This window comes from Phocoena sinus, chromosome 5 (genome assembly GCF_008692025.1).
Source record: "Phocoena sinus isolate mPhoSin1 chromosome 5, mPhoSin1.pri, whole genome shotgun sequence".
Classification (NCBI taxonomy): domain Eukaryota; kingdom Metazoa; phylum Chordata; class Mammalia; order Artiodactyla; family Phocoenidae; genus Phocoena; species Phocoena sinus.
The window spans coordinates 66,231,422-66,258,308 of NC_045767.1; the positions used below are offsets into that span (position 1 = coordinate 66,231,422).

Here is a 26,887-nt window from a genome sequence, read left to right on the forward strand (position 1 = left end):
TTGTCTTTTCATTTTCTTAACGGCTTCCCTTTCTGTGCAAAAGCTTGTAAGTTTGATTAGGTCCCATTTGTTTATTTATTTTTTTTATTTCTATTGCCTTGGGAGTCTGACCTAAGAAAACATTGGTACGATTTATGTCAGAGAATGCTTTTCCGATGTTCTCTTCTAGGAGTTTTATGGTGTCATGTCTTATGTTTAAGTCTTTAGGCCATTTTGAGTTAATTTTTGTGTATGGTGCGAGGGTGTGTTCTAACTCTATTGATTTACGTGTGGCTGTCCAACACCACTTGCTGAAGAGACTGTCCTTTTCCCATTTTATATTCTTGCCTCCTTTGTCGAAGATTATTTACCTATAGGTGTGTGGGTTTATTTCTGGGCTCTGTATTCTGTTCCATTGACCATATATCTGTTTTTGTGCCAGTACCACACTGTTTTGATTACTGTAGCTTAGTAGTATTGTCTGAAGTCTGGGACAGTTATGCCTCCTGCTTTGTTCTTCTTTTAAAATTTTATTTATTTATCTATCTATCTATCTGTGGCTTTGTTGGGTCTTTGTTGCTGTGCGCGGGCTTTCTCTAGTTGTGGCGAGTGGGAGCTACTCTTCGTTGTGGTGCACGGGCTTCTCACTGCGGTGGCTTCTCTTGTTGTAGAGCACAGGCTCTAGGCACGCGGGCTTCAGTAGTTGTGGCACATGGGCTCAGTAGTTGTGGCTTGTGGGCTCTAGAGCGCAGGCTCAGTAGTTGTGGCACATGGGCTTAGTTGCTCCACGGCATCTGGGAGCTTCCCAGACCAGGGATCGAACTCATGTCCCCCGCATTGGCAGGCAGATTCTTAACCACTGTACCACCAGGGAAGTCCCCTCCTGCTTTGTTCTTTTTCCTCAGGATTGCTTTGGCAATTCTGGGTCTTTTATGGTTCCATATAAATTTTAGAATTATTTGTTTTAGTTCTGTGTAAAATGTCATGGGTAATTTGATAGGGATCGCATTAATTCTGTAGACTGCTTTGGGTAGTATGGCCATTTTAACAATATTAATTCTTCGAATCCAAGAGCATGAGATATCTTTCTGTTTCTTTGAATCATCTTTAATTTTCTTTATTAATGTTTTATAATTCTCAGCATATAAGTCTTTCACCTCCTTGGTCAAGTTTATTCCTATTTTATTGTTTTTGGTGTGATTTTAAAAGGTATTGTTTTTTTACATTCCCTTTCTGATATTTCATTGTTAGTGTAAAGAAATGCAACCAATTTCTGTATATTAATCTTGTATCCTGCTACCTTGCTGAATTCATTTATCAGTTCTAGTAGTTTGTGTGGAGTCTTTAGGGTTTTCTATATATAGTATCATGTTATCTGCATATAATAACAATTTTACTTCTTCCCTTCCAATTTGGATACTTTTCATTTCTTTTTCTTGTCTGATTGCTGGGCCTAGGACTTCCAATACTATGTTGTGTAGAAGTGGTGAGAGTGGCATCCTTGTCTTGTTCCAGATTTTAGCAGGAAGCCTTTCAGTTTTTCACCATTGAGTATTCTGTTGGCTGTGGGTTTGTCATAATTTTGCTATTATGTTGAGATACGTTCCCTCTATACCCACTTTGATAAGAGTTTTTATCATGAATTGATGTTAATTTCGTCAAATGCTTTTTCTGCGTCTATTGAGATGATCATGTGGTTTCTGTCTTTTATTTTGTTGGTGTGGTGTATCTTATTGATTGAATTGCATTTGTTGAACCATCCTTATGAACTTGGGATGAATCCCACTTGGTCGTGGTGTATGATCTTTTTTATGTATATTGGACTCGGGTTGCTAGTATTTTGTTGAGAATTTTTGCATCTATATTCATCAAAGATTTTGGCCTCTAATTTTCTTTTTTGGTGGTATCTTTGTCTGGTTTTGGTATCAGGGTGATGGTGGCTTCATAGAATGTCTTTGAGAGTGTTCCCTCCTCTTGAATCATTTGGAAGAGTTTGAGAAGTATCGGTAAAAGTTCTTCTTTGTATGTTTGGTAGAATTTGCCTGTGAAGCCATCTGGTCCTGGACTTTTGTTTGCAGAGGTTTTTAAAATTACAGGTTCTATTTCACTTCTAGAGGTCAGTCTGTTCAAATTATGTTTCTTCTTGATTCAGTTTTAGTGGGCTCTATGTTTCTAAAAACTTGTCCATGTCTTCTAGGTTGTTGAATTTGTTGGCATATAATTTTCACAGTATTCTCTGTTTTTTTTCTTTTCTTTTTTTTTTGTATTTCTGTGGTATCAGTTGAGATTTCTCCTTTTTCATTTCTTTTTTTAAAAATAAATTTATTTATTTTTATTTTGTTATTTATTTTTGGCTGTGTTGGGTCTTCGTTGCTGCATGCGGGCCTTCTCTAGTTGCAGTGAGCGGGGGCCACTCTTTGTTGTGGTGCACGGGTTTCTCATTGTGGTGGCTTCTCTTGTTGAGGAGCATGGGCTCTAGGCACACAGACTTCAGTAGTTGTGGCTCGCAGGCTGTAGTGCGCAGGCTCAGTAGTTGTGGCACACGGGCTTAGTTGCTCCGTGGCAAGTGGGATCTTCCCAGACCAGGGATCGAACTCATGCCCCCTGCATTGGCAGGTGGATTCTTAACCACTACACCACCAGGAAAGTCCCTCCTTTTTCATTTCTTATTTTGTTTATTTGGGTTCTCTCTCTTTTCTTCTTGGTGAGCCTGTTCAGAGGTTTGTCAATTTTGTTTACCCTTTCAGCAAACCAGCTCTTGGTTTTATTTTTTTTTCTGTAGTTTTGTAATCTCTATTTTATTTATTTCCTCTCTGATCTTTATTATTTCCTTCCTTCTGCTGACTTTATGTTTTGTTTGTTCTTTTTGTAATTCTTTTAGGTGGTAGGTTAGGTTGTTTATTTGAGGTTTTTGTTGTTTCTTGAGGAAGGCCTGTATCACTATGAACTTCTAAGAACTGTTTTTGCTGCATCCTATAGATTTTGTTTGGTTGTGTTTTCTTTGTCATTTGTCTCAAGGTATTTTTTAATTTCCTCTTTGATTTTGTCATTGACCCACTGGTTTTTTAATAGCATGTTGTTTAGTCTCCATGTAGTCGTTTTTTTCTCATTTCTTTTTCTGTGGTTGATTTCTAGTTTCATGCCATTGTGGTCAGAAAAGATGTTTGAGATGATTTCTATACTCTTCAATTTGTTGAGGCTTGTTTTGTGCCCTAGTATATGGTCAGCCCTAGAGAATGTTCCATGTGCACTTGAAAAGAATGTGTATTCTGGTTTTTTTTAGTTGTCATGTCCTGAAAATATCAGTTAAGTCTAACTTCAATTTTATCATTTAGGATCTGTGTTGCCGTATTGATTTTCTGTCTAGAAGATATTTCCATTGATATGAGTGGGATGTTAAAGTCTCCTACTATTATTGTATTCCTGTCAGTTTCTCCCTTTATGTCTGTTAGTATTTGTTTTATATATTTGGGTGCTTCTGTATTAGGTGCATATATGTTAATGAGTGTAAAATTCTCTTCTTGTATTGATCCTTTTATCATTATATAGTAATATATCTTTATCTTTCTTTATGGGCTTTATTTTGAAGTCTGTTTTGTCTGATATGAGTATTGTGACCCCCACTTGTCATTTTTGTTTGCATGAAATATCTTTTTCCATCCCCTCACTTTCAATCTATGTGTGTCTCCTGCCCTAAAGTGGGTCTCTTGTAGGCAGCATATTGTAGGCTTTTGTTTTTTAATCCAATCCACCACTCTGTGTCTTTTGATTGGAGCATTTAGTCCATTGACATTTAAGGTAATTATCAATAGATACATATTTATTGCCATTTTAAACCTTGTTTACCAGTTGATTCTGTGTTTCTTTGTTCCTTTCTTCTTCCTTTTGTTTTGCTTTTTGTGGTTTGATGATTTCCTTTTATTTTATGCTTGTGTTCTTTTTGGTTTTTGTGAATCTATTGTGTGTTTTTGATTTGTGGTTATTCTGTTTTTCAAGTATGTTAACCCCTTCCTATATCTACTTGCTTTAGACTGATAGTCATATAGGCTCAAACACATTCTGAAAAAAAAAAAGAATCTACATTTTCTTACTTTCCTTCCCCACATTTTATGATTTCGATGTCCTCTTTTACATCTTCATGTTTATCCTTTTGCTGTTCATTGTCATCATTTTCACAAAAATGTTTTGATTTTTTAAAAATCTGTGTACTGACTTAAGTGATTTAAATAAGCCACTGATGCCATAAATGGCACCGATGCCATTTAGCAGGAAGCACTGAAAGCATTCCTGTTAAAATCTGGAACAAGACAAGGATGCCCACTCTCACCACTTCTACTCAACATAGTATTGGAAGTCCTAGTCCTTTCCAATTGTGCTTTTCTCTTTTCTATACATTCTTGCTTCTCTTCTATTTAGAGAAGACCTTTCAATACTTATTTTAGGATAGGTTTAGTATTGCTGTATTCTTTTAGTTTTTGCTTATCTGAGAAATTCTTTGTCTCTCATTCTGTTCTAAATGATAATCTTGCTGGGTATAGTATTCTAGGTTGCATATTTTTCCCTTTTAGGAATTTGAATATATCTTGCCACTCCCTTCTGTACGGTAACATTTCTGTAGAGAAATCAGTTGATAGCCTTATGGGGGTTCCCTTGTAACTAACACTTTGTTTTTCTCTTGCTGCCTTCAGAATCCTCTCTTTAACTTTCGCCATTTTAATTACAATATGTCTTGGTGTAGGTCTGTTTGGGTTCATCTTGTTTGGAACTCTCCTTCCTGTATCTGGATTTATGTTTCCTTCTTTAGGTTTGAGAATTTTTCAGCCATAATTTCTTCAAATTCATTTTCGATCCCCTTTTCTCTGTCTTCTCCTCTGGAATCCCTATTATGGGTAGATTGGCAAGCTTTATATTATCCCATACATGTCTTATATTGCTTCCTTTTTTTTTTTTTAATTTGCCTTTCTTTTTTTTTCTTTTTCTTTTTCTTTTTTTTTTTTTGCAGTACGCGGGCCTCTCACTGTTGTGGCCTCTCCCGTTGCGGAGCACAGGCTCCGGACGCGCAGGCTCAGCGGCCACGGCTCACGGGCCCAGCCGCTTCGCGGCACGTGGGATCTTCCCAGACCGGGGCACGAGCCCGTGTCCCCTGCATCGGCAGGCGGACTCTCAACCACTGCGCCACCAGGGAAGCCCTTAATTTGCCTTTCTATCTGCTGTTCTGATTGGGTGATTTTCATTGTTCTATCTTCCAGATGACTTACTTGTTCTTCTGCATTATTCATTCTGCTGTTCATTGCCTTTAGCTCAGCTTTCATCTCAGCAAATGAGTTTTTAATTTTTCTTGGCCCCTCTTTTTAGTTTCTAGCTCCTTTTTACAGTATTCTGCATTTCTGTTGATAAACTTTCTTAATTCCTTCAGTATTTTCATTATCTCCTTTTTGAACTCAGTGTCTGTTAGACTGAAGAGGTCTATTTCATTGTTTGTTCTTTCAGGGAAATTCTCTTGGTCTTTTAACTGGGAGTGGTCCCTCTGCTTCTTTGTTTTACTTATATTTCCCTTACTCTGTGAGTTGAGGAGAAACACTTATCTACTGTGGTCTTGGAGGGCTGTTTATATGTAGGAGCAGCCCTGTGTAGCTTGTGTGGTTTTAATATTTTTGGTGTAAGCGTTGTTTTTAGTATGGATGCCTGCTGTCTCTTTCCTCAGTGTGTGCTGGCTGTTATCCCATTGATAGGGGGTGTGCAGAAGCAGTGGCTGGCGTTCTCTCCCAGAGCCCGCAAAGGTGGCAGCTGGCACCTGCTCCCAGAGCTCTCGGTGTGGTGGTGGCGCACTCGTGCCCCTGGAGCCTGCGATGGCATTGGTGACTCATGCCCACCCCTGAGCCCACAGCAGTGGTTGGTGCCTGCTCCTGGAGCTCGTGCAGGCAGTGTCCTGTCACCTTAGAGTGCATGTGCAGGGAAGGAGGCTGCTATGGCAGGTCCCGCCCCTCCCCTCGCGTGCCCTCAACAGTGGCACCTTGCCTCTATGGTGAGCCTGGGCTTCCTCTGTGTACACCCTTGGTTTCAGTCATTAAAATCCAGCCCCTTCAGGCTGTTTCCCCACAGCCAACCCCAGTCTTCACCCCAGGTCTGACCTCCGAAGCCCAAGCTTCAGCTCGCAGCCCCCGCCCACACTCGTGGATGCACGTCTCAGGCTGGGGAGTGCAACGCTGTGATACTGACCGTCTGTGCAGGTCTCTTTCCATTCTGCCTGCTGCACACCAGTTCTGTGCTCTCTTCTGAGGCTCCAAAGCTCCCCCTCCGTCCCAGCTGATCTCCCCACTGGTGAGGGGACTTCACAGGGTGCCGGAACCTTTCCTCTTTCACAGTTCCCTCCCAGGGGCGCAGGGTCCTGTCCTGATTCCTTTCTCCCTTTTTTTTTTCTTTTGTCCTACCTGATTATGTGGGATTTTATTGCCCTCTCAGAAGTCTGAGGTCTTCTGCCAGGGTTCAGTAGGTGTTCTGAGAATCGTTCCACATGAAGATGTATTTTTTAAAAAAATACATTTATTTATTTATTTATGGCTGTGTTGGGTCTTTGTTTCTGTGCAAGGGCTTTCTCTAGTTGTGGCGAGTGGGGGCCACTCTTCATCACGGTGCACGGGCCTCTCACTGTCGCGGCCTCTCGTCAGAGCACAGGCTCCAGATGCACAGGCTCAGTAGTTGTGGCTCACGGGCCCAGTTGCTCTGCAGCATGTGGGATCCTCCCAAACCAGGGCTCGAACCTGTGTCCCCTGCATTGGCAGGCAGATTCTCAACCACTGCGCCACCAGGGAAGCCCTGTAGATGTATCTTTGATGTATTTGTGGGAGGAGGTTAGCTCCACATCCTACTACTCCACCATCTTGATCCCTCCCCTTGACATTTTATTCTTATTTGGAATTTTTGTTTAAATAATGGGTAAAACATAATAAAAGAAAATTGGTTGCAATTTACTGTCTCCCTCCATTGGCAAATAAGACATTCTAACTGTTAATTGTTTGCTGTTACCTATTGCAGGCTTAGTCCCCCTGTCCTTCCACTGTGCTCCTTAAAGGAAATACATTTGTCCACTGACAAATTTTTCAGAATGGAACCATCTGAAATTACCAATGGTTGTTTTCTTTCAGTTCTAACAAGGGAGGTAAGGATTAAAAAATCCCAGTCCATTTCATACTTAGGAATTAAGAAACAAAGTCTCATAATAGGAATATAGGAACTTTATGAACATTTCATAATGGTATGCTTATTTCATAAATAGCTAAAGGGCAGGAAAAACAATTATTATTGTATGGCGGAAATCCCTATTTTTATCTTTATTGTCCTCCTGAGTGTTTTTCCCTTGCCTGTTCTCCACCCCCACTTCTCCAAGCACTTTGTCAATATCCAGTTCATTTTAGCTCACAGATGAGAGATAAGCTCTGGACATATATACACTAATATGTATAAAATAGATAACTAATAAGAACCTGCTGTATAACAAAATAAATAAATAAAATTAAATTAAAAAATTCAAAAAAAGAAAGAAATAAGCTCTGTAATTCTTTTTCTTTTTTTCTATCAGGTTCACAAATGGGGAGATTTAAGTACAAAGAAAGTAATTTCCTGAGGCTTATAGGATATATTAGAGACTAAGGTCTAAAAACTATTTCTTTTAGTATAACAAAGATATTCTTTTATCTTTACTGAAACACTGATAAATATTTGTAATATGCACAGTAACAGTTAACTCCCACATTTAATTATAGCGGGACCTATCTGAGACAGTGTCTGTGAAAGATGTTTTGGCCCGTGCTGCAGCAAAGGGTCTACTGGATGGGATTGAGTTGGGTAAACCTTCAAAACGTGAGAAGAAGAAGAAAAAGTCAAAAATGTCATTGCCAAAATCTTCCACTTCTGATAGTAGCCGCCTCCAGATGACAACTGCTGAGTTCCTGAGTCAAGAAACTAACGCAAGTGCTCATCAGTCAGGGACACTTACAACAAAAACATCTCTTCCACAGAAGAATACAAATCAAGTGGGTTCTTCCTCACAGGTCAGAAAATCCAATAAGCCCACCACCAATCCTTTAGTGCCTACATTTATGAAGAACACACCTCCCTCCAGACCATATGAACGGACGACAAACTTTGTAAGACCTCGCCCAGAAGACAGAATGATTGCACTGAAACCCATAGAGATTGTTTTGCCTCCAGTAATGTTGCCATTTTCTAGTTCCCAAGGGATCAGATCTCAGATACCAACTCAACATTTTTACTGTCGTTGGGTTGGGCCCAAGACTGTCATGCCTGGCTATCTTCCCACACCATCAATACCAAGAAGAGGGAAAAAACCTAAAGAAAACTTACCTTCCTCTCTACCCAGGCATCCTCGACCATGGCTTTGACTGTCTTGTGTTTTTTACAGGGGTCAAGAGTAGTAGGGTTTTTTTTCCAAAGTTTGATATTTCTCTGAAGGTTAGACATCCCTACACAAAATACTCATCCTTTTGGTCACTTAGTATCTTCTAAATGTGATTATTACCTTCAAGTGAATTAAGACAAGTGAGAGTAATGTAGGTGAGTTAAGCAAAGCAGAATTCAGAGAGTTCAGTAGCTGGGTGCTGATCTGTTTTAGAACGTTCAGTTGTAGACTCAGTATCGGTTGTTAGAACTTGTCTCACTCTTGTTAACTTTCTGTCTGGACTTAGGACACTGTTTTTAAAGCTGCAGCAATTTTTCTTGAAGGGAAACACTGTGTGCCTTAGAACAGACTTCTTTTCAAAGTTAACTTGTGAGGCAGTTTATTTAGAAAGCATAGGTTTGGAAAAGATGCTCTTGCATGGACTAGAGATTGCCTTTCAGTATCGAGTCAGCTGTAGTTTAACATTTTCAGTCACTATAGAGGTTGATTTTTTTCCCTTAAACATTAAAATAGGAGATGTTATGAGCTTTTGTAATGTGATTGAGGTTGAGTATGAATAGGAAGAACAGGAAGGTCCAAAGTTCTAGGTGTGAGGAGTAGTTCAGCTGTCCATTCAGAGTGCAAACTGTTTCTCACTGGAAGAACCTCTAGGATCCTGAGCAGACTGAACATAAGCGCTCCCTTTTAACTATTTATGCCAAATACTGTTGTAAAAGAAGTGACTGTAAGCAAATTTCCATCTAAATAGTAATTCTGAGGAAGAGGCCAAACTGCTGAATACAAGCGACACCCCAATTGTTGAAGAAATCTATACAAGTTTATGATTCAAAGATCAGGTGAGATGGTCATTTCAAGTGGCACACAGTAATCAAGCTTTGGTAAGTCATTTCTGATGCTCAATTAAAATATATTGTGGCACTATTTTAATTATATTAAAAGTCAGTTCATCTTGACTGTATTATCAGTTGCCTTCCAAGAACTGGTTATGATTATCATTTCTGGGTCTACTGATTTTTTTTTCATCATGGCAACAGAAAGTGACATTAAATCAAATGTTACAACTGTAAATCCTGCTGTTTAAAAACATGTTCATAGACACAAAGAGTTTGAATTTAAAGTTGTGTTTTCAGAATCCAGTTGTGTTGAATAGTGTTAAATAAATTCCTAAATTTCAATTCAGGTGGCATGATTTTAGTAGACTATTATCCTCTTCAAGATGAATATTTAGGTCTATTTCAGCTCTAATATTGTATAATTTTCTCACTTGAAGTGAGGGTAGAAAAGGGTGAATTTCATTTTAGCAGTAATAAATTTTTTTACCTGAAGATTTACACTTACTAGTAAAATGTCAGTGAAGAAAGGAAACATGACTTTTTATACTTGAACCAGACTTATTATTTTTAAATCCCAAAAGAATTCTGTTAATTATGACTCTTAAAAAATACAGAAATGTTTTAAATGCTCAGCTTATTTTACTACTTTCAAAAATCAAAAACTATATAATATTTGCTCTGAAAGTTATAGTATGGTTTTCTCCTATTCCCACTCTCTGGCTTAGAGCCTTCCGAGCCTCTGGGAGGCCAGTGCAGGTGAACTGAACTTGTTCAGTAAAGAGCTGGTATTTTATCCCAGGGATCTTTTATCCCTTTCCTTACATCTTTCCTCTGCCCCAGGCTGAAGAGTATTCCATTGTCCAAAAGTAGCAGGTCTGAGATTTTTATTTTCTGCTAATAGTTATTATAAGACGAAAACTCACACTGTTATGAAATAGTTCAGGATATTTTCCTGATCTCTATAGCAGCATGTGGTTCATGTCACATCACAACTTTAGCCCCTTATCTTCAGTATCTCATAACATGAATCCTGTCATAAATTAATTATTTTTCTAAGTATATGGAGATTCTGAATTAAACCATTCATTCATTAAGCCTGCAGTTTTCTTCTTTGGAATCTTCTAAGAAGGATGTGATCAATTATTTAAATATTTTGGTAGACTAAAAAAGTAAATACTTTGGATTAAAAATAATATGGGAGAATTCTAGTAAAGGAGAATATTGATTACATTGACATTTTTCTTTTTTCAGCTTCTTAGAGAAAAGTGCTGCAAAAATCTAAAGTAATGAAATTACTGGTTTTTAGATACTCCAATAGCAAATTCAGATTTTTAATGTGTAATTATTTACCACTATGTAATACCTGAAACCAAATGAAATTTTGCTCTTTGAGAGTAACTGCCTTTGATTGAGGAAAAAGGTAAACTACTGGGGGAAATGCAAGATGAACAAAAAATGGGTACACACTTTAAATTCTATTTATCTTCTTCCATATGTCTAACAGTTAAACTAAGCCAGGTTCAACTGCTGTTTTTCTAGTCACCTTTCATTTTGGATTTAGTGCCTGTACAACTCTATCTTTCATTCTTTGATATCAGGCTCTTCAAGGAAAGATGGACTTTTTTAACACTAGAAAGAGTGCTTACACAAGCATCAAGTTGGTGACTGAACAGGCCTCTATGTCCAAAATGCCAGCTGTCCTTCCTGAGTACCAAGGTAAGGACCATGCAATGAATTATTCAAAATTTAAAGTTACTTTCTAGTTCTTATCAGGTGGAAATATACAATAACTAATCAAAGCAGAATCTTACATTACTAAAATGACTTTTAATTTGAGATAAGAATAATTTGAAAATAGAATGACTGGCGTGGAGACACTAAACTTTTATTTCTATTCCTGGATATGTATGACTGATGTCAGATAAATGAGCCAAACATTTTACGCAGCTAAGTTTATTCTCACAACATATTACATTTAAATGTGTAAAAGTGGTCAACAGCAAAAGGGGCAGAAAGCAAAACCAAATGTTCTTTTGGGATAAACAAGCTGCTTTGGATGGCAGGGAGTGCTCTCACTGATAAAGTGTGAGCAGTATCTTTTCCCTGAAGCTGAAATAAACTTCATTTTACTGGCTGTATAACACACGTTAGCTGTGTATTGGGTTAAGTGAGCCTGGCAAACTAGAGAGCTAATGCTTTTACTAGTTAAGCTGTGCTAATATCAGTTAGGGAGATGTTTCTCACATTGTTTATGAAATCTTGAGTTTGTGTTGCAATGCTTATGAAATGAGTGTGTGTCATATAAGAAGAGGAGGAAAGATTTAGGGCTTCTAGTAAATGACCTTGTGTAGAATTTTACAAATGTTCGTCATAAAATCATAAAGTGGAATTTTTAAAAAAGTAGCAGTGCCAACAGTTTATCACCAAGAGCTTATTTTAATGGAAATGGGTCTAATGTTGCTTCATGCAGTAAGACAGACAAACAAAAACAATGGTCCTAGTTAGCTATGGGTGATCATATACCCAGGTGTAAACAAAGGGCAGGAGGACATGTGTCTGTCTCTTAGATGAGCTCACATGTGTTGTGAAGGATATAAAAACGAAGCACCAAGCAGTGCTTTAAGTTTGCAAAGTAAAGTTTTTAGCCATAGGCATGTTGGCTATTCCCCTTGATGCGGCCAAGGAGCACATATGTGAGTTGGCAAGTATGCGTCTATCTAGCTGCTTTTAAAAAATAAAAGGAACTTTTAAGTATTTTGCCTTTTCTTATACATATTCCAATAAAAATGTGACTACAAATCATTACAAAACCACCTTTTAGGCAATGTATAGTTCACTGAGATTACTTAGACCTGGATACACTGAGAGATAATATCCAGTAAAGATAATACATTAACACAATAATGCAGTATATTTCAGTAAAAATAGAATAAATAAAATAAAAATATTTTAAGCTGTATTTAACAGATTAAAAAAATGATAAGACATACAAGGCATAGTGAACATGGCTGCCTGTTTACCAAATCACAGATACAAAGAATGCATAGATAACTGAAGTGTCACTACAATATCAGGTAAAACGCTAGCATCCTTTCACAGAAAATACACACATACTTTCATACATACTTTTTGGCCATGGCAGAAAGTGTCTGAACATACGGCTTAACATAATTTTATAAAATTAATTGCATTTAGTATGCAAAGCTCTTTTTAAAACAAAGTATCTGCAGTAAAGTTTTCAGTATGTAAAGGCTATCATTCATCTTAATGCATCCTATAATTGCATATATAAATCAGTTTGCTACTTAAAGCTAGCTCAGTATTCTTGATCCTGAAAACATATGTATGCCTTAAAAAAAAATGAATGGGTTCTGGTAGAGATGTCCAATATAAAAGTGGATCACTTTTTTAAGAATTTTGAAGTTTATCACACTAAAATGTTTGTTTCACTGTGGAGGTCAAGATGAAAGATCATCAAGATTGAATTTTGAACAGCTCTTCGAAGGGCACAGTAAGGATTTTCTTAATGCAGTAATTTCTTAGGATGTCACTGGTAACTTTAGTAGAATAGTGTACAGGCTGGTGAGAAGTATAATCCACTTCTAGAGTGGCATCTCTAGGGTGCTAGCAAACAATTCCAGAATTCTGATAGGGAACAGAGGCAGGAGGCCACCTACTCATTCCATCATGTTCTCTGGTGGCTAAGTATCATGAGTTAGGAATATTTCTACCACGTGTAACATTAGCTCTGGACTGCATGTAGAATCCTGTCCTCTACAACACATTTGAGGCACACTGCAGGAAAACTGAGAGCAGGTAATGGTTTTAAATCACGGCATGAGTAATTTGGACCTACTTCCCTACTTATACAGGGAATCCTAAGATTGCCTGACAATAACTGGATATGCCCAGAGTAATTTTGGAAAGACTCCTCCTGACTGGTGTGGAAGCAGCATAACTTAATAACTGGGAGTTGAGAAGCATGGGTCCTAGTTCTGGCTTTCTCACTAACTTTCGTGAGATCTTAGGCTAGGTGACTGAGCCTCTTTAATTCATATTTTTTATTTCTCAAATGTGTTTAGTACCTTCTCCATAAGGCTCAAATGTGACGATAAGAATGTGGAAACCACTTTGACAAGTACATAGCAGTAGATAAACATAAAGCATTACTTTTACAACGATGTCGTAAAATGATAATTTTATCACTGAAAAGTAAACAAAACTAATGTCTAGATTGAGCTTCTTAGCAACTTCTTTAAAACATTATCAACAAGTGTCTAAATCTGTTTACAGCTAAGTCTCTCATCTATAGATAGAGAAGCAGGAAAGTGCTGTTTTTTGGGAAGCCTGTTAAATAGTCCTTTGTTCCTATGTATATTTTGCTCTGATATGAAATTTTTAAATCTTGAAAGTAAATGGAAAAAATATAAATTTAAAAATATATCTAGAGTCCAACAAATTTTAATATTAAATACATAAATTCAGAAAGGTTCAATTTAATGAAGTTTGTTGCCATGGACAATACATGATGGACAGACAGCTTTCTGGGCAAAAAGCATTAAGGTAAGATTGAGCTAGATGCAGAATCCTAGCAGAACATTTACCTAGGAGGTGGAAAACAACGTGGTGGTGGAGATCTAAAATATAAATGACATTTCCTCAACTCCAGGTTGCATATTGGCTAATTATCAAACTAAGGATGAAAGGCTTATGAGGAATATTTCATTTTAATGTTTATGTTGAGAATGGCCATAGTGAACTATAATTCTCTAGCTGCATTGTACAGTATAAGGCAGAAGTTTGAAATATTTCCCACCCAAAATGCATTATAATTTTGTTAATCTCTTTCTTTTTCTTAATAATCAGTTTGAAAACCATCTGAACAGAAAGGCTATTTTTGTTCTGTTTTAATTTCTGAAATTTAGTTTTTCAATTTTGAAGCTTCACTTTTTTCCCCAACATCCCCCAAACAGCTGTAGACATGAAATGGTGTCCATGTGTCAAAGAGCTCGTCAAGGAAAGTTGCCAGTTGGTTTCTATACTGATGCCAACAGCCAATTTTGTCAACCAAAGGTTCGATTTTATGAAGAACTAAAACGAAAACTAGTCATCCTGTTTTTACAGCAATTCAGTGGTATCCGGTATGCAGTGTTTACTCCAATGTTGAAAACAGGGCAAAGTGCTGTAGGAATTAAAAGTTGCTTGTGACAGATCCAGTCAAGAAGACAGTGAAACTAACCCAGGTGTCATTCACTCCAAGGACTCAGCTGCTTCACTGGGAGGGGTGTGGCCACATTCTTCCCTGTGTGTGTGAAGTTACATAATGTTCACGATATTTACAGTAAGAAAGGGAGCTTCCACTGCTCATGATGTAACTTACTGACAGCAAAAAATATTAGTCATGCTTTTCATATCACACGACGGTGGCAAGACGAGAGAACATGCTTGTCTAACACTGTTTGGTTAAGTTATTAATCTCTGAAGACAAAGCATCAGCAACTGAATGGAAGGCCAGAGATCAGCTCCTCTTCTTTAGTGTAGCTATTCCATCCTCAGTAAACGTTACAGGATCCTTTCACATATGCAGCTACGGCGCTTCTGTGACAGGGCGTTTCTGTTTCAAAGTGTCAATGAGGGATAAGACCCCTCGTTTTACATTGGTTGTGACTCTCCTGGTCACAGAGTCTGCTGGCGGAGGAGGTGGTCGAACTTTCTGTGAAGGCGGCCTGGCTACCAGGCACTTCTGGTATCGTAACTGAAATTAGAAAGTTGTATGGTCGTTAATAATGTATCATCCCTTTAATTCATAAATATATTTAACTCCCAAAGGTTAACGACCTAGCTCCTAAACATGAATCCAAGAGTTTATTATTATTTTTCCTTAATGTGGAGTGTTTTAAATTCTTTTGAAGTTCTTTATATTGTTAGGCTGCGATGAATATACCTCATAGTCAAGGAGCTAACGAAGAGAAAAAGGATTGGGAGGGAGATTATTAACTTTTTCCTCAGACAGGTAACGAAGTAGGTGTTTATGGCTAACCGAGTGAGGGTCAGCATGGTAGAAAGGGCAGGGTTTGAATCTGGCTCTACCACTTGTGAACCGTATGGCCCCAGGCAAGTTATTAAATCTCTCTGAGCCTCAGTTTCTTCGTTTGTAAAATGGCTGAAGAATGGCGACCTTAAAAGACAGTGTTATGATTAAGGAATACCTGCAGAATGCCTCAAACAGGCCTAGCAACACAGAAGGCATTCAGAAATGTTTGTTCCCATCCTGCTTTCATTTAAAAAAATTTATTAAGATTTCAGGATTTTATATGCAAGTCTAAATCTTAATAGATTTAATTTTTAAAAATCCATTAGCACTGGCACCAGGGACAGTTTCCATCCTTCAGAAACAAAGTTGCAATCCACCTGCTTTTGTATCAATGCAAAGATAAATAATTCTTCAAAATTAGATTAAAAGGTTAAAATGTATCAAATGCTTTTTTTCTAATCCAAGCACTTAAAAAATCCAAGCACTTTAAACTGATTTTCAAAAACCTACTTAAATATTAATAGGTTCCTCAGAACAACTGTGAAACAGGCTGATGTTTCCCTGTGAAAAGCATGAACTGTCGTACAGCAAGACTCTTATCACAATGTGCTGTCACAGCCCACAGGCCAAAAAATTAGCCCCTTTCAACCCAATCATATGAAAAACGATTTATCACGTCTCCTGTGTGTAAAGTATGCTTCTAGGTCTGCATCACAATCAAAACTACGCACTTCCAAACACAGTTTTATAATGGGCAGGTACCGCAGCATGGTATACTGGACTCGGAGTTTCTGATGTTAGTTACGTTATATCCAGTGCAAATCAGAACTGTGCCTGATGAATTTCATTAAGCGGACCCCTCGCCATCTCCCTCTGAATTTCATCAAAATAGTTTCAGCTGGGCCTATACCACTCAGCTGCAAAATATGCCTAAAAATTCAGTAGATTCAGAATGTGTTAATGCCAGAGATATTTCAGATTGTATAAATTGATGCATAAATATTTCAGATGGAGAATCATGCAGATTTGAATCAAGAGGAAGGCCACCCAGTTAGAAATGCTGGATACAGAGTGTAAAGAAAGGTTTGATTTTACCGGTATGTCTTATGGTGGATTGGCTGAGTCACTTAAGCTGGTGGCCCTAATACAATTAAAATAGTAAACAAATGAGTAGAAATTGTTTCTAGAGGAGAGAAAATGAGCCTGGGAATCAGAACAAACTGTAACCAGTGATAAAGCTAATTATTTAATTGCCATCAGCATTTAAAATGTATAATTAAGGCTGAAAGCCATTCATTTTATGACTAAAACCATCTGTTAACGATCCTTTACAATTTCACAAAATACCTCAACAGTCACCATCGATTTTTGCTTGGCTGGACTCTCCCATTTTCTGTTTTCTTCACACAGTCCCTTCATCCCATCTCAAATCCCTACGCCTGGTCAGGAGGTTCATCTTGACTGCTTCACCGCGCTGCTCCCCTCCACCCAGCCCCGGTCCTTTATATGCAGGTGGACTTGAGTTAGAATCCTGGCCCTGCAGCACCTGAGGGGAAACTGCACTCTAACACAGGACTGTGGCGAGAACCAAGCCAGATGATAAGTGCACAACACAGGTCTTCCCTTCCCCTCCTCCCCCCCCCCCCACCCCGTTTCAAAGGTGCCTTTTAAAATAAAAGCGAATTGGCTCTCTTCTCGTTCCCCACCTTTGCCTCTGCCATCCGCCCACCTCGTCCTTTTCCCTCTTGGCTAACTAGCAGTGTACTGTCTGTAAAGAAACAGAGGACGCCCTCCACCGCCCTCAGCTCCACCTGTTCCTGGACTCCGCGCATCTTCTGGCTGGTCTCAAAGTTACTCTAACCCAAGCAGCACTCTAACCCAACCCCAGGCCCTTCATCTATCACCAAGACCTTGGCCCAACTACAAATATGACCCCTATTTCAATCTGGCTTTACTGGCTCATCTCCCTCAGCCTCAAAACTGTGAGGATCTCCCCAACCCCCCAACAAACGAGCAAGTCTCTCAACGGCGTGCTTCCTTCACCACAGACCTGGTGAGTGACCCGCTTTCAGGGCCACCTTCTTCCTCCCAGTCACTCCTCCATCCAGTGCAGTCTTACACTTTCACTTAGAGCACTTTCCACACCATAATAGAATTCTGGTTTCCCCGTCTCCCCCACAGGCCTAAACTCCGTAATGCAAGAATCGTGTCTTATTCCTACTTGAACTTCCCAGAGTCCAGCCTACAAATGGTGGATTGAGTTAAATGAAGTGCAGGTGCTTCAAATTCAGCATTCCTCATTGCCAGCCAGGTGTTTCTCCATCACCTGCTCCCGTCTTTTCCCCACTGCCACTCCTGGCTTAGATGCAACTCTCCCAAGGACCAGTAAACTGGCCTCCTGGTCATCTCCCCACCTCTGCCCCATCCTTTCAACCCACCTCCACTTTGTTTTCTTCTCTCTTTTTTGGAGTATGCTTTAAAGCCTAACGTGGTCTACACACTCTCCTGCTTAACAATCTCTGCTGAAGGGCACACCTTGGCATGAGATCACAGGCCCTTCATGGACATGGACCTCGCCTCCTCCCACTCGGCTCCAGCAACCCTACCTCCTGCTGCTGGAATACACCATGCAGCCCAGGCTTGGATGTCTACATTCAAACGGTTCCCTCCTTCTTACTAGAACTTTCCCAGTGCTGGGAATGACAGGAGCTCAAAGGATATTTGCAGAATGAATGACAAGGTGTTTCTGTTTGTTTGAAGTCATATATGTGGTACAAAGAGCACTGGCTTTATTACCCGGAGGCTCGGGGGTGAACACAGGCTCTGTCACTTAGCAGCTCTGCCCTGGGGCCTGTCCTTTCCTCTGAGCCTCTATTTTGTTATAAATAAAAGAGAACTACTTAACAGGGCTGTGGTAAGAATAGAGTTCATAGATATAAACAAAGTATGTAAGAACAATGCACTTAGACCAACTACCTAAAATAAAAACCATTCAATACACTGAATTTTTAAAGAATTATTGAGTTGGTTCCAAACAGCACCAACTCACGCGTGACCAGCATCTCCTGATCACACACTGAAATTACTTAGGGATCAAGAACTAAGAGGCCTCAAATCCGTGGTTTTGAAGATCATTGCTTTCAGTGTTCCTGGAGTCTCTACAGAAGAACCTGGCTCCATCCAGTCCTGCTTCTTTCAGGTGTCCTGGCCTCTTAAGACGGCAAAGTGCTTGTCACGATTGATTCTGTCCGCAGGAGTGAGGGTGTCACACAGCAAGGCATTACTTTAGAGATCAGACTTGGCTTCTTTTAAGTCAGTAACTCTGCTCTAATTTACGGCATATTAAACAAAAGCAGGGGCCCGAGGGTCGAACCCCTGCAGCGGGCTCACTCACCATGCAGGCAGCCTGCACTGCCTCGGACACGTTACCGGCATTAGGCTCGCACCAGAAAACATGGCACTCAAAGTGCTGGTTCCCAGTGTCCATGATGAAGGCAAACGTATGCACATCCTTCCCGACGCCCATGAAGGACAGGAATCGCACCCGACACTCCACCAGGATCTCCTCTTCATTCTGCAAGAGACGCCATTCAGCAGCTCTGGCCAAAGTCACAGACACGTTCGGACCTTAAGTCATAGAATCCGCTTGGAGTGGCTGCACAGAGGAAATGGTGTCTAAAAATATACAGCCAGACTGAATTTAGACAGGACTGTAGTTTTCTAGAAAGGCAAGTTTCTAAATGTGTCTGGAGAGGCCTCACTGCTGTGGGTGCCTCGTTCCGGCATTTAATCGGCTCTGAACCACACTGCGACTGGGTATGTGTGTTCCGGACTCTGTCTGCTCGGCTCCAAGCCCGTGGCTTCACTGTGGGCGGGAACAATGTCATGTATACTTTTTCCGTATTGCCTGTACAGTGACTCAGAACCCATTTGCCCAGGCAAACCCACCAGAAACCCCAGAGCACCAAGAGGAAAGGAGCCATGGGCTCTCTTTATATCCAGGTCTTCTTCCTCAACTAAACAGCACATTGAATCAGATTTCTATCTAAAACTGTGTAAAACAAAAAGTTGCCAAATACTTTTTTTTCCCCCCCTTTTCACAGACTGGTATCCATATGGTGCCGAGTTAAGACGTGTTTGTAATTCATTCTTATGAACACCACATCCTTTGCAGCAGCCATGTGCAATTTTTGAAAATTAGTAAATACATCCAGAAAAATGCTGACTTCTGGCTCACTAACATCTTGACTTATTAAATATTCACTCAGGTGCTGTGGGACTGATTAACAGGCAAGCTAAGCTGGTCTTAGAGGCTGGGAAGTTTTGTTGGGAGAAATGACATTTACATTGAGATCTCCGTAGGGGGTGGGAAGGCAAAGGGGTAGAGCACAGAAGGAGCAGCGCACTTGCAAAGGTGCTGAGGTAGGAAGAAGCACCACGTTTGCAGACTTGAAGAAAATCCAGCGGCACAGGCTGGAGTGGCAGGCAGGGTCAGTGAGCATCTCACTCCTCTTTAGAAATTGAATTGGGCTTGAAGGTGAGCTGCTAGTGGACAGAAGCAAGAGTAGACCAAGGACTTTCAGTCTTTCCATGACAGATGCCTCACAGAGGCAGAATGGAAAACTGATCCTGCTACTTCTCGCTGTGTGCCTGGGGGCAGTTACTTAACCTCTCTGTGCCTCAGTTTCCTCAGCCACAAAGTTGAGATAATTTGTGTTGAGGCTAATGCTGGCCTCTCTCCAGATGACCAGTGGTCCCTGCTACCACAGGACCTTCCACCACAGAAGCATCTCCTGCGTCCCAAGCCCAGATAACAGCCCAGTCAATACCGGAGCCTGGAGAGTGGCCAGAAAACCAAGCCCCATTAGTGAGTTACTGCTAGTATCACACAGTCACGTCTAGCAAATGATTCCAACCTCCCAGGCTTTGTAGGAAGGAAGAATGCGGAATGCCAGAATAGAAGCCTCTGAGGTGTGCAGAGATCTAGGCACAAAGGGCAAAATGTCTCTCTCTCTTTTTTTAATGTAGGTAGGCTCTTTTAATCACAAGCAAGCACAACTCCCCAGAGGCCAAGCCTTGGCACGCGTCTAAGTTTCATGGAAGCTTATTGTATCCGAAACCTCACTGTATTCGACAGGCCAACTCCATCTGCCACGCTTCTCACCTTCTCACTGATGACAGTCACAGTAGCATCGGCCACATTCATGTTCACCGAAGGCCAGTCCTCCTTGCTGGACGAGGTCATAAGACTTTCTATGGCATTGTTCAGGGTATCCATTCCTGTGGATGGAAGGGAAAACTGAAAAAGGTCCTAAAGCTATTTCTGAATCACAAACGTGGGCCCAAATCACCCAGTAACACCTATGCGCAGACTGGTCTTTTTTTTTTTTTTTTTGTAGCCCCAGACAAGACATTTCACTTGAGCATTTCATTGCTCAAAAGAAAAGAAATGCCAGCTTTTTCAACAGAAAGAAGGGTCATGAGAACCGCCAGAGAAGCAGTGTGTGATGTCCTCCCCCCCCACAAAGATTCCCCAGCTCCGAGTGTATAAACAGTATTCAAATGCTACCTTTTCCTAAGCAAGGAACCTTGAAAAAGGGGACCCAACAGAAGCCAGCATCTGCCAGATTACCCTGATCACCTTTCATTGTACTTTGTCACTTAAATAAGGCCAAGTTTGGGCGGCCCCTGGACACGAATAGCATGTGCTATTCGATGGGGCTCTTTGGCTGGGTGTTCCCACAGCTGCTTTTGGTGGTGGGTGGGTGGGAGAACGTTACTGAGATATAGTTCACATACCATACAATTTACTCACAGTGCAAAACTCAAACGGTTCTTAGTATATTCAGAGGTGTGCGACCATCACCACCATCAGGTTTAGAACATTTTCATCACCCCAGAAAGAAACCCCGTACCTTTCAGAAGTCACCCTCCATTTCCATCCAGCCCTATCTCTAGAGACCTGCCTACTCCACTCATATAAATGGAATCGTACAGGATACGGTCCTTTGTGACTGGCTTCTTTCATCCAGCAGCATGTTTTCAAGGTCCAGCCATGCTGCAGCATGTCTAACACTTCATTCCTTTTTATTGCCAAATGAAGTACCACTGTCTGGAAGTGTATTTTATTTATCCATTCGTCAGCTGATGGCCATTTGGGTTGTTTCTGCTTTCTGACTATTATGAATGACGCTGCTGTGAACGTTCGTGTACGAGGTTTTATGTGCACACATGTTTTCGTTTCACTTGGATACAAAGCCCAGGAGCAGAACTGCTGGATCAAATGGTAACTCTCTATTTAACTTTTGAGGAACTGCCAGACTGTTTTCTAGGGCAGCTGCACCATTTTACATTCGCCCCAGCAGTATGTGAGGGTTCTGATTTTCCCACAGCCGTTTTTTAACCCAGGAAAAGGCTACCTCTCTCAGCCTCCTTCCAGCCTGGTATGGCTAAGCAACTGAAGTCTGCCCCTGAGATGTGAGCTGACTGCTGACTGCTGTGTGCACTTTTGGGTCACACCTTAACAGGAAAGCAGGAGGGTTCCTTCAGCCCCCTTTCCCCGCCCAGCACGTGACAAGGACTGAAGCAGGCACCCTGGCCCCAGAGATGGAAGCCTCAGTTCAGGACCGAGGCTTCCATCTCTGGGGGCAGGGCCCTTCCACAGCCCTGGCTCACGCAGCTCTGGACTGTGAGTGAATGAGAAATCAGGTCCGCTTTGTTCAAGTCCCTGTATTCTGGGACCATGCATCCGAGGAGCTTAGCCTGTCCTGTACTGATCTTTTGATCAGGACTGTCTGTGCGCTCTGGCTGGTGACAGGGTGAGGGTCCGATTCGAGACAAGGCAAGGAGTGCAACAGCAGACCCCACCCCCATGGGAGGGTGAACATCTCTCATGAGCTCCCAAACGCTTGCCAAGTGGAAAGACGATGCACGTTTCACATACCGACTGGTTTGTCCACAGGTAGCATGCCCAAGTACTGCACGTGGAACTCCTGGACCAGCTCAGTCTTTGGTGTTGGAAAATCTACTACAGGGAGTAAAGCAACACATTTTTCTCAATGTTCTAACAGACACATAACGTCCTGTGTTTCTAGAGGTCAGTGTGCCAATCATGCTATAAGAACAGCCATTTCTTCCACCAGACACTGGGGCTGTCAATCAAAATCCCATTCACCTTTCATTTCTAGGTAGGAAAGCATTCGAAAGCAGGAACTGGAATGTGTGTGTTAAGCTGTGACTCTCTCTTGGATGTGAGCTAAGTAGCAGCTTTGGGTGCTCTATTTATTAGGGGAGGTTGATGCCCTGAGGAAATTTAATCACAGAGGGCAAAATCAGAGACAGGAAAAATGACTAAATTGAGCTCCCCAAAATAGCAACCCACATATTTTTAAACTAGCTGACCCTTACCCCAGGCTGTACATGAATTACAAAAGCACTAAAGATACTTTAATCTTGTCCAACAACAATAAAACTCATCCTGGCCCTTGATGCCTAACCCTGTTGACACAAAATCAGCTCTAAGCCGCGCCCGAGGTCCCGAGTGCGGGCTCGGCCCGGGTCTGCTGAGTCGAGCTCGGTTCTGAGGGAGACTAGATACACCAGGGAGCCATCCGAGACCCTGCGCTTTGTGACCTGGGCAGAGAGCGCCAGGCAAAGGAGCAGGGGCGCCGACCTACCTTGCAGGGGCACGTCGAGGTTCACGTGGGCCCTTTCCTGCAGGGAGCTGCAGGCCAGGGCTTTGGCGTTCTTCCGTTCGGCCATGATCTGAAGGAGAGAAAACACAGCTTTGGCTCACGGTTACAGACCCCGTGTCCTCAGCTGTTCCAGCCAGTGGAGTGTCTGCGCTGACTTCACTTCCAAGTTAAACTGGCTTCAGTCTGCTGCCTGACTCCTCACCCCCATCTCGGAGCCGCACGTTTTGAGAACTGTGCCCATTTTCTCTGGGGAGAATAGTGAATGACTGTTCCTCAGAGTAACTAACAGTCTCCCGATTGTTCGGAATTCATTCTTCCATTTACCAGGCTCCCACCTCTACCGCAACAAACCGCACGACCCCCCCGGTCACACGTACACCTCCCGGCCCACAGCGGTCGGTGGAAAACAGGGCAATGGACTCCCCCTGCTGCTTCCACGTGGCCACTCTCAGGGACTCTTTTCAGGGCTCTGGGGACAGAGTACCTGGGTTCAAATCCCATGCCCGCCACTTACTAGCGGTAAGTGGCCTTGAGCCAGTCACCTGCCCTCTTGTCCCGTTTCCTCCACTGCACACGTGGATGATAATATTTATGTCCCTAATAATAAAATAATTTCAGTCCTGACAGTAAATACAAGCACTCAGAAATATTAGCTGCTATTGCTGTTGGTATTATGGTCACACTGTTTAAATCTGTCAGCCGTCTTTCTAAGTGCCTCTCCTCTGTTGGGGGCACTAACATCTCCTTCACTTGACAGTCATCACTTCGCACCCCTGTTCACAGTGCTGTGGGTTTAGGGACTCAAAGAAGCCACCTTCAATGACCGCAAGAGCAACTCACACCTTCATCCCCTGCCCGAGCTTTCCATCCCAAATGGAACAAGTCATTTCCCCCGGAGCTCCACTCTGCCCGTCTCCAGATCTGCACCTGGGTCAGCGGGCAGGAGGGCTGCTGACGGTAAAATCCAAGCTTCACTGAGCACTGACTCTGGGCCAGGCTGTGTTCTGAGGGCTTTACGCTAGCATATAAGCTCCACAAGGGCAAGGATTTTTTTTCTCTTTTGGTCTCCGCTGTCTCCTCAGGACAGTGCCTGGCACGTAAGCAGCATTCGGTTACACTTGCTGCGTGAACGAACGAGGAAACGAAACCCGGGAGCGCAGCATGCTTCAGGGCTGCACAAGCAGCAGCTGCCCCAGTGCCACCCGAGCAGGAACGTGCACACGGGCTGGGGTGGACGCGGGGTCTCCGGACCAGCACCCACCCTGCAGGTCCCGGTCATTCGGTCAGAGCGGCAGACTGCTGCGCTATTCTGGGGCCGGGGCAGCTCCCATCCCTACCCTTCCCTTGGGAACTGTGGCTTACAGCTGCTCCACTCCTGCTGCAGAGGCCAGGCTGGGCTGTGGAGGTGGCCGTGACCTGGGCCTGGCGAGCTCGGGAGGACCTGTGGGAGTGAGGCTGGGTAACGATGCCAGCCCGGAACCGGAAAGGTGACATTAACACAGGGGGCGGCAAAGTCCTGTGTTTAGATTCAAGCAGTAAGTCTGGGGCGTGGAAAGGCCTGGCTGAAGGAAGTTGGGGACAGCGTCCTGGAGACCTGGCTCCCACTAGTGGAACACAGGCCAGCAGGTAATGGGATTGCTGAGAACATTAACTATGTATCCCTGGAGGTCAAAGGACACTGTGGCCACGGTCCGTCCTCTGTCGACTCCCTTGTGGAACACTGGTTCATTCGGGGGAACCAAGCAGAGCGTGGCCAGGAGAAAATGGCTAGGAGCCTGGTCGCCGCGAGACCCGAAAGTGGCTGAAGCGACGGGGTGGGGCACTCTGGACAAAGGAGGAAGTCAGGAGCAGGAAGGCTGGATGACAGACACGTGTGTCCAGCCCTCCAGGCACAGCGCGCAGCTCCAACCGCCTCCAAATCGCAAAAGCTGCCCAGCAAAGAGACAAACCAGGAACCTCTCTCCTCTGCTACAGGCCACATATCTCAAGTAAACACACGGAGGTCCACACAAGGGAGGGCTCTGCAGCAGCCAGAGCCGCTGCATCACAGAGCCGTGTCCTGACAAGTACAAAGGCCGGGCAGAGGGCGGGATGAGCACGTAGGCATGGGCTCTGCTGGAGGGGGTGGGGTAAGGCGGCGACTCTGAGGCTGTGACCACGGCCCTGCCTCGCCGCTGTGTGCCTTGAGACGTCAGCACGTGTTCACGGCAACCCCCGGCCGCCTGCACTTCCACAGACACCCCTGCTGGTTTCGTACCCCGCTCCCTTCTTCCCGGGTCCAGGCTCAGATCAGGTGGCCCCCGCCCTGGGAAAGCTGCCCTGACTCCCCGCCCCCGCTTTCCAGCTGAGCTCGGGATACACAGCTCCTCCGCCACGCCGCTGTCCACCTATTAGACCCCCTGGACTGTGGAAGGCACCAAGGCCGTACTCCTTTTGTAGGTGGAGTACGCCTGACACGCAGAAAGAGCATTAACCACGCTGGCTGGGCTGGCGGTCGGCCTGCTGCCCCTGCAGCTCGACCTGCAGGTCAACGTGCCGACTCCCCCGTCCTTCCACACGCCCTTCCCTGCTGAGTGGCGGGCGGGGGAAAAAGGAGCAGGGCGGACCCCTGTGCCCTGACCCACCTTACCTTGGAACAGATTTCGTGGAGACTTGTGGCAATGGCTTTTGCTGGTGTGTCACATCGAAATACATGACATTTCAAAATTCTTGTGTCTTTGTCTCTTGCTACATAAGCAAAATCTCTGTGCAAACAAAGTTTATCGGTACATTAGAATGAGGAACCTTCACAACACACGTTCTAGTGATGAATGTTAACTGAGTGAGCAGCCAGCACGTCAGAGGTAAACACAGTACGCAGTGGTTAAAAAAATAAACAAACGTCAACAGCCACCTCAAACAGGGGAACAGTTGTATGGATCCTAGGAATTCATTTCTGAGTAAAATAACTACAGCGTTCCCCGGACCCTGCCTGTGGAGCTCCTGGAACCTTCATGAACAACGCTTACTGAAAACCGAACTTTACAGGAACCTTCTGCCTAGAGTAACAGCAAATATCATGGTTATAAACATTATGATCACAAAACAGAAGACAGGCTTGAGAGGAGCATGAAGTTGCATGAGTGAGGCTACAGTCGTGTGTAGCAGAAGCAAAACAACAGGCTCTGATGTGTAAACGTGTGCCCAGAGACCGGATCTGGTCCGCAGCTGCGGAGTAAGTTGACGGACAGTCACGGGGACACAAAGAGACGCCACAGACTGAAGTCCGGTCACAGGCACTTGATTCTGCTAAACACACCTCTCACTCCAGGGCCGGGGGCGACGGCGGCAGCATCACCCTGTATACCGTCAGCTCAGACGCCGAGGTGAGCGTGCCGCTAGTGCCGGATTTCAGCAGCTCAGACGCCAGGGTGAGCGTGCCGCTAGTGCCGGATTTCAGCATCTGCTTTACTGATGGGAAGGATACCGTGCCCGTGACACGACCTGGCTTCAAGAGAATAACGCCACACAACTAAATGTCTCAGTTGTTATTGAGGACAGTGGTTTAAAAGATCAGAGTATTTATGAAAAAGAGATGCTCAGATTGACCCATCTGGTAAGGGGTCACAGTGATTTTCTCTGCACGTGTTGCTAAGCCAGGATCCCTGTCTGTAGATATAACCATGGATGAATTTATTAATTACTTCTCTTAAGGTAAGAGCTGGTGGTGTTCTCACAGACTGGGATAGATTTTTCCCTAACACAGACTTGGCTTCTTTGGGAAGGAACAGCAGTCTATCCAATGGAGGCAACTGTTCACTGTGAAGGCCCGGCCAGAAAGCCTGCCCTGTGGCCTTGCTGTGCCCCAGGCCATCCCGTAGCGGCTCCAGGCCAGGGGCATCTTTACCCACAGGCACTCGAACCTCCGCCTGTGCACACCTGCCCTCGG

At 43.0% G+C, this 26,887-nt stretch overlaps 2 protein-coding genes across 35 annotated transcripts in view; one reads left to right on the forward strand and one right to left on the reverse strand.

The window, feature by feature from the left end:
• NSUN7 (NOP2/Sun RNA methyltransferase family member 7) overlaps positions 1 to 9,974 on the forward strand; it is a 62,584-nt gene extending 52,610 nt beyond the window's left edge. Inside the window, exons 11-12 of one of the 2 annotated variants that reach the window (XM_032633776.1) lie at positions 7,015 to 7,138; positions 9,147 to 9,974. In XM_032633776.1, the coding sequence (XP_032489667.1) occupies positions 7,015 to 7,138; positions 9,147 to 9,149 (127 nt within the window). In that variant the 3' untranslated portion in view covers positions 9,150 to 9,974. Of the gene's footprint in view, positions 1 to 7,014; positions 7,139 to 7,742; positions 8,577 to 9,146 lie in introns of those variants that run through there. The other variant, XM_032633775.1, reaches the window with a different exon arrangement.
• A 1,194-nt stretch (positions 9,975 to 11,168) lies between these two features.
• The window catches only part of APBB2 (amyloid beta precursor protein binding family B member 2), a 375,701-nt gene continuing 359,982 nt past the window's right edge, over positions 11,169 to 26,887 (reverse strand). For 27 of the 33 annotated variants that reach the window (XM_032631917.1, XM_032631906.1, XM_032631916.1 and 24 more), the window contains 6 exons: positions 25,589 to 25,703; positions 22,942 to 23,029; positions 22,209 to 22,292; positions 20,430 to 20,545; positions 18,660 to 18,839; positions 11,169 to 14,986 (listed from right to left, as the gene is read on the reverse strand). In XM_032631917.1, the coding sequence (XP_032487808.1) occupies positions 14,819 to 14,986; positions 18,660 to 18,839; positions 20,430 to 20,545; positions 22,209 to 22,292; positions 22,942 to 23,029; positions 25,589 to 25,703 (751 nt within the window). In that variant the 3' untranslated portion in view covers positions 11,169 to 14,818. The remainder of the gene's footprint in view (positions 14,987 to 18,659; positions 18,840 to 20,429; positions 20,546 to 22,208; positions 22,293 to 22,941; positions 23,030 to 25,588; positions 25,704 to 26,887) is intronic. The other 6 variants (XM_032631927.1, XM_032631911.1, XM_032631926.1 and 3 more) reach the window with 3 other exon arrangements.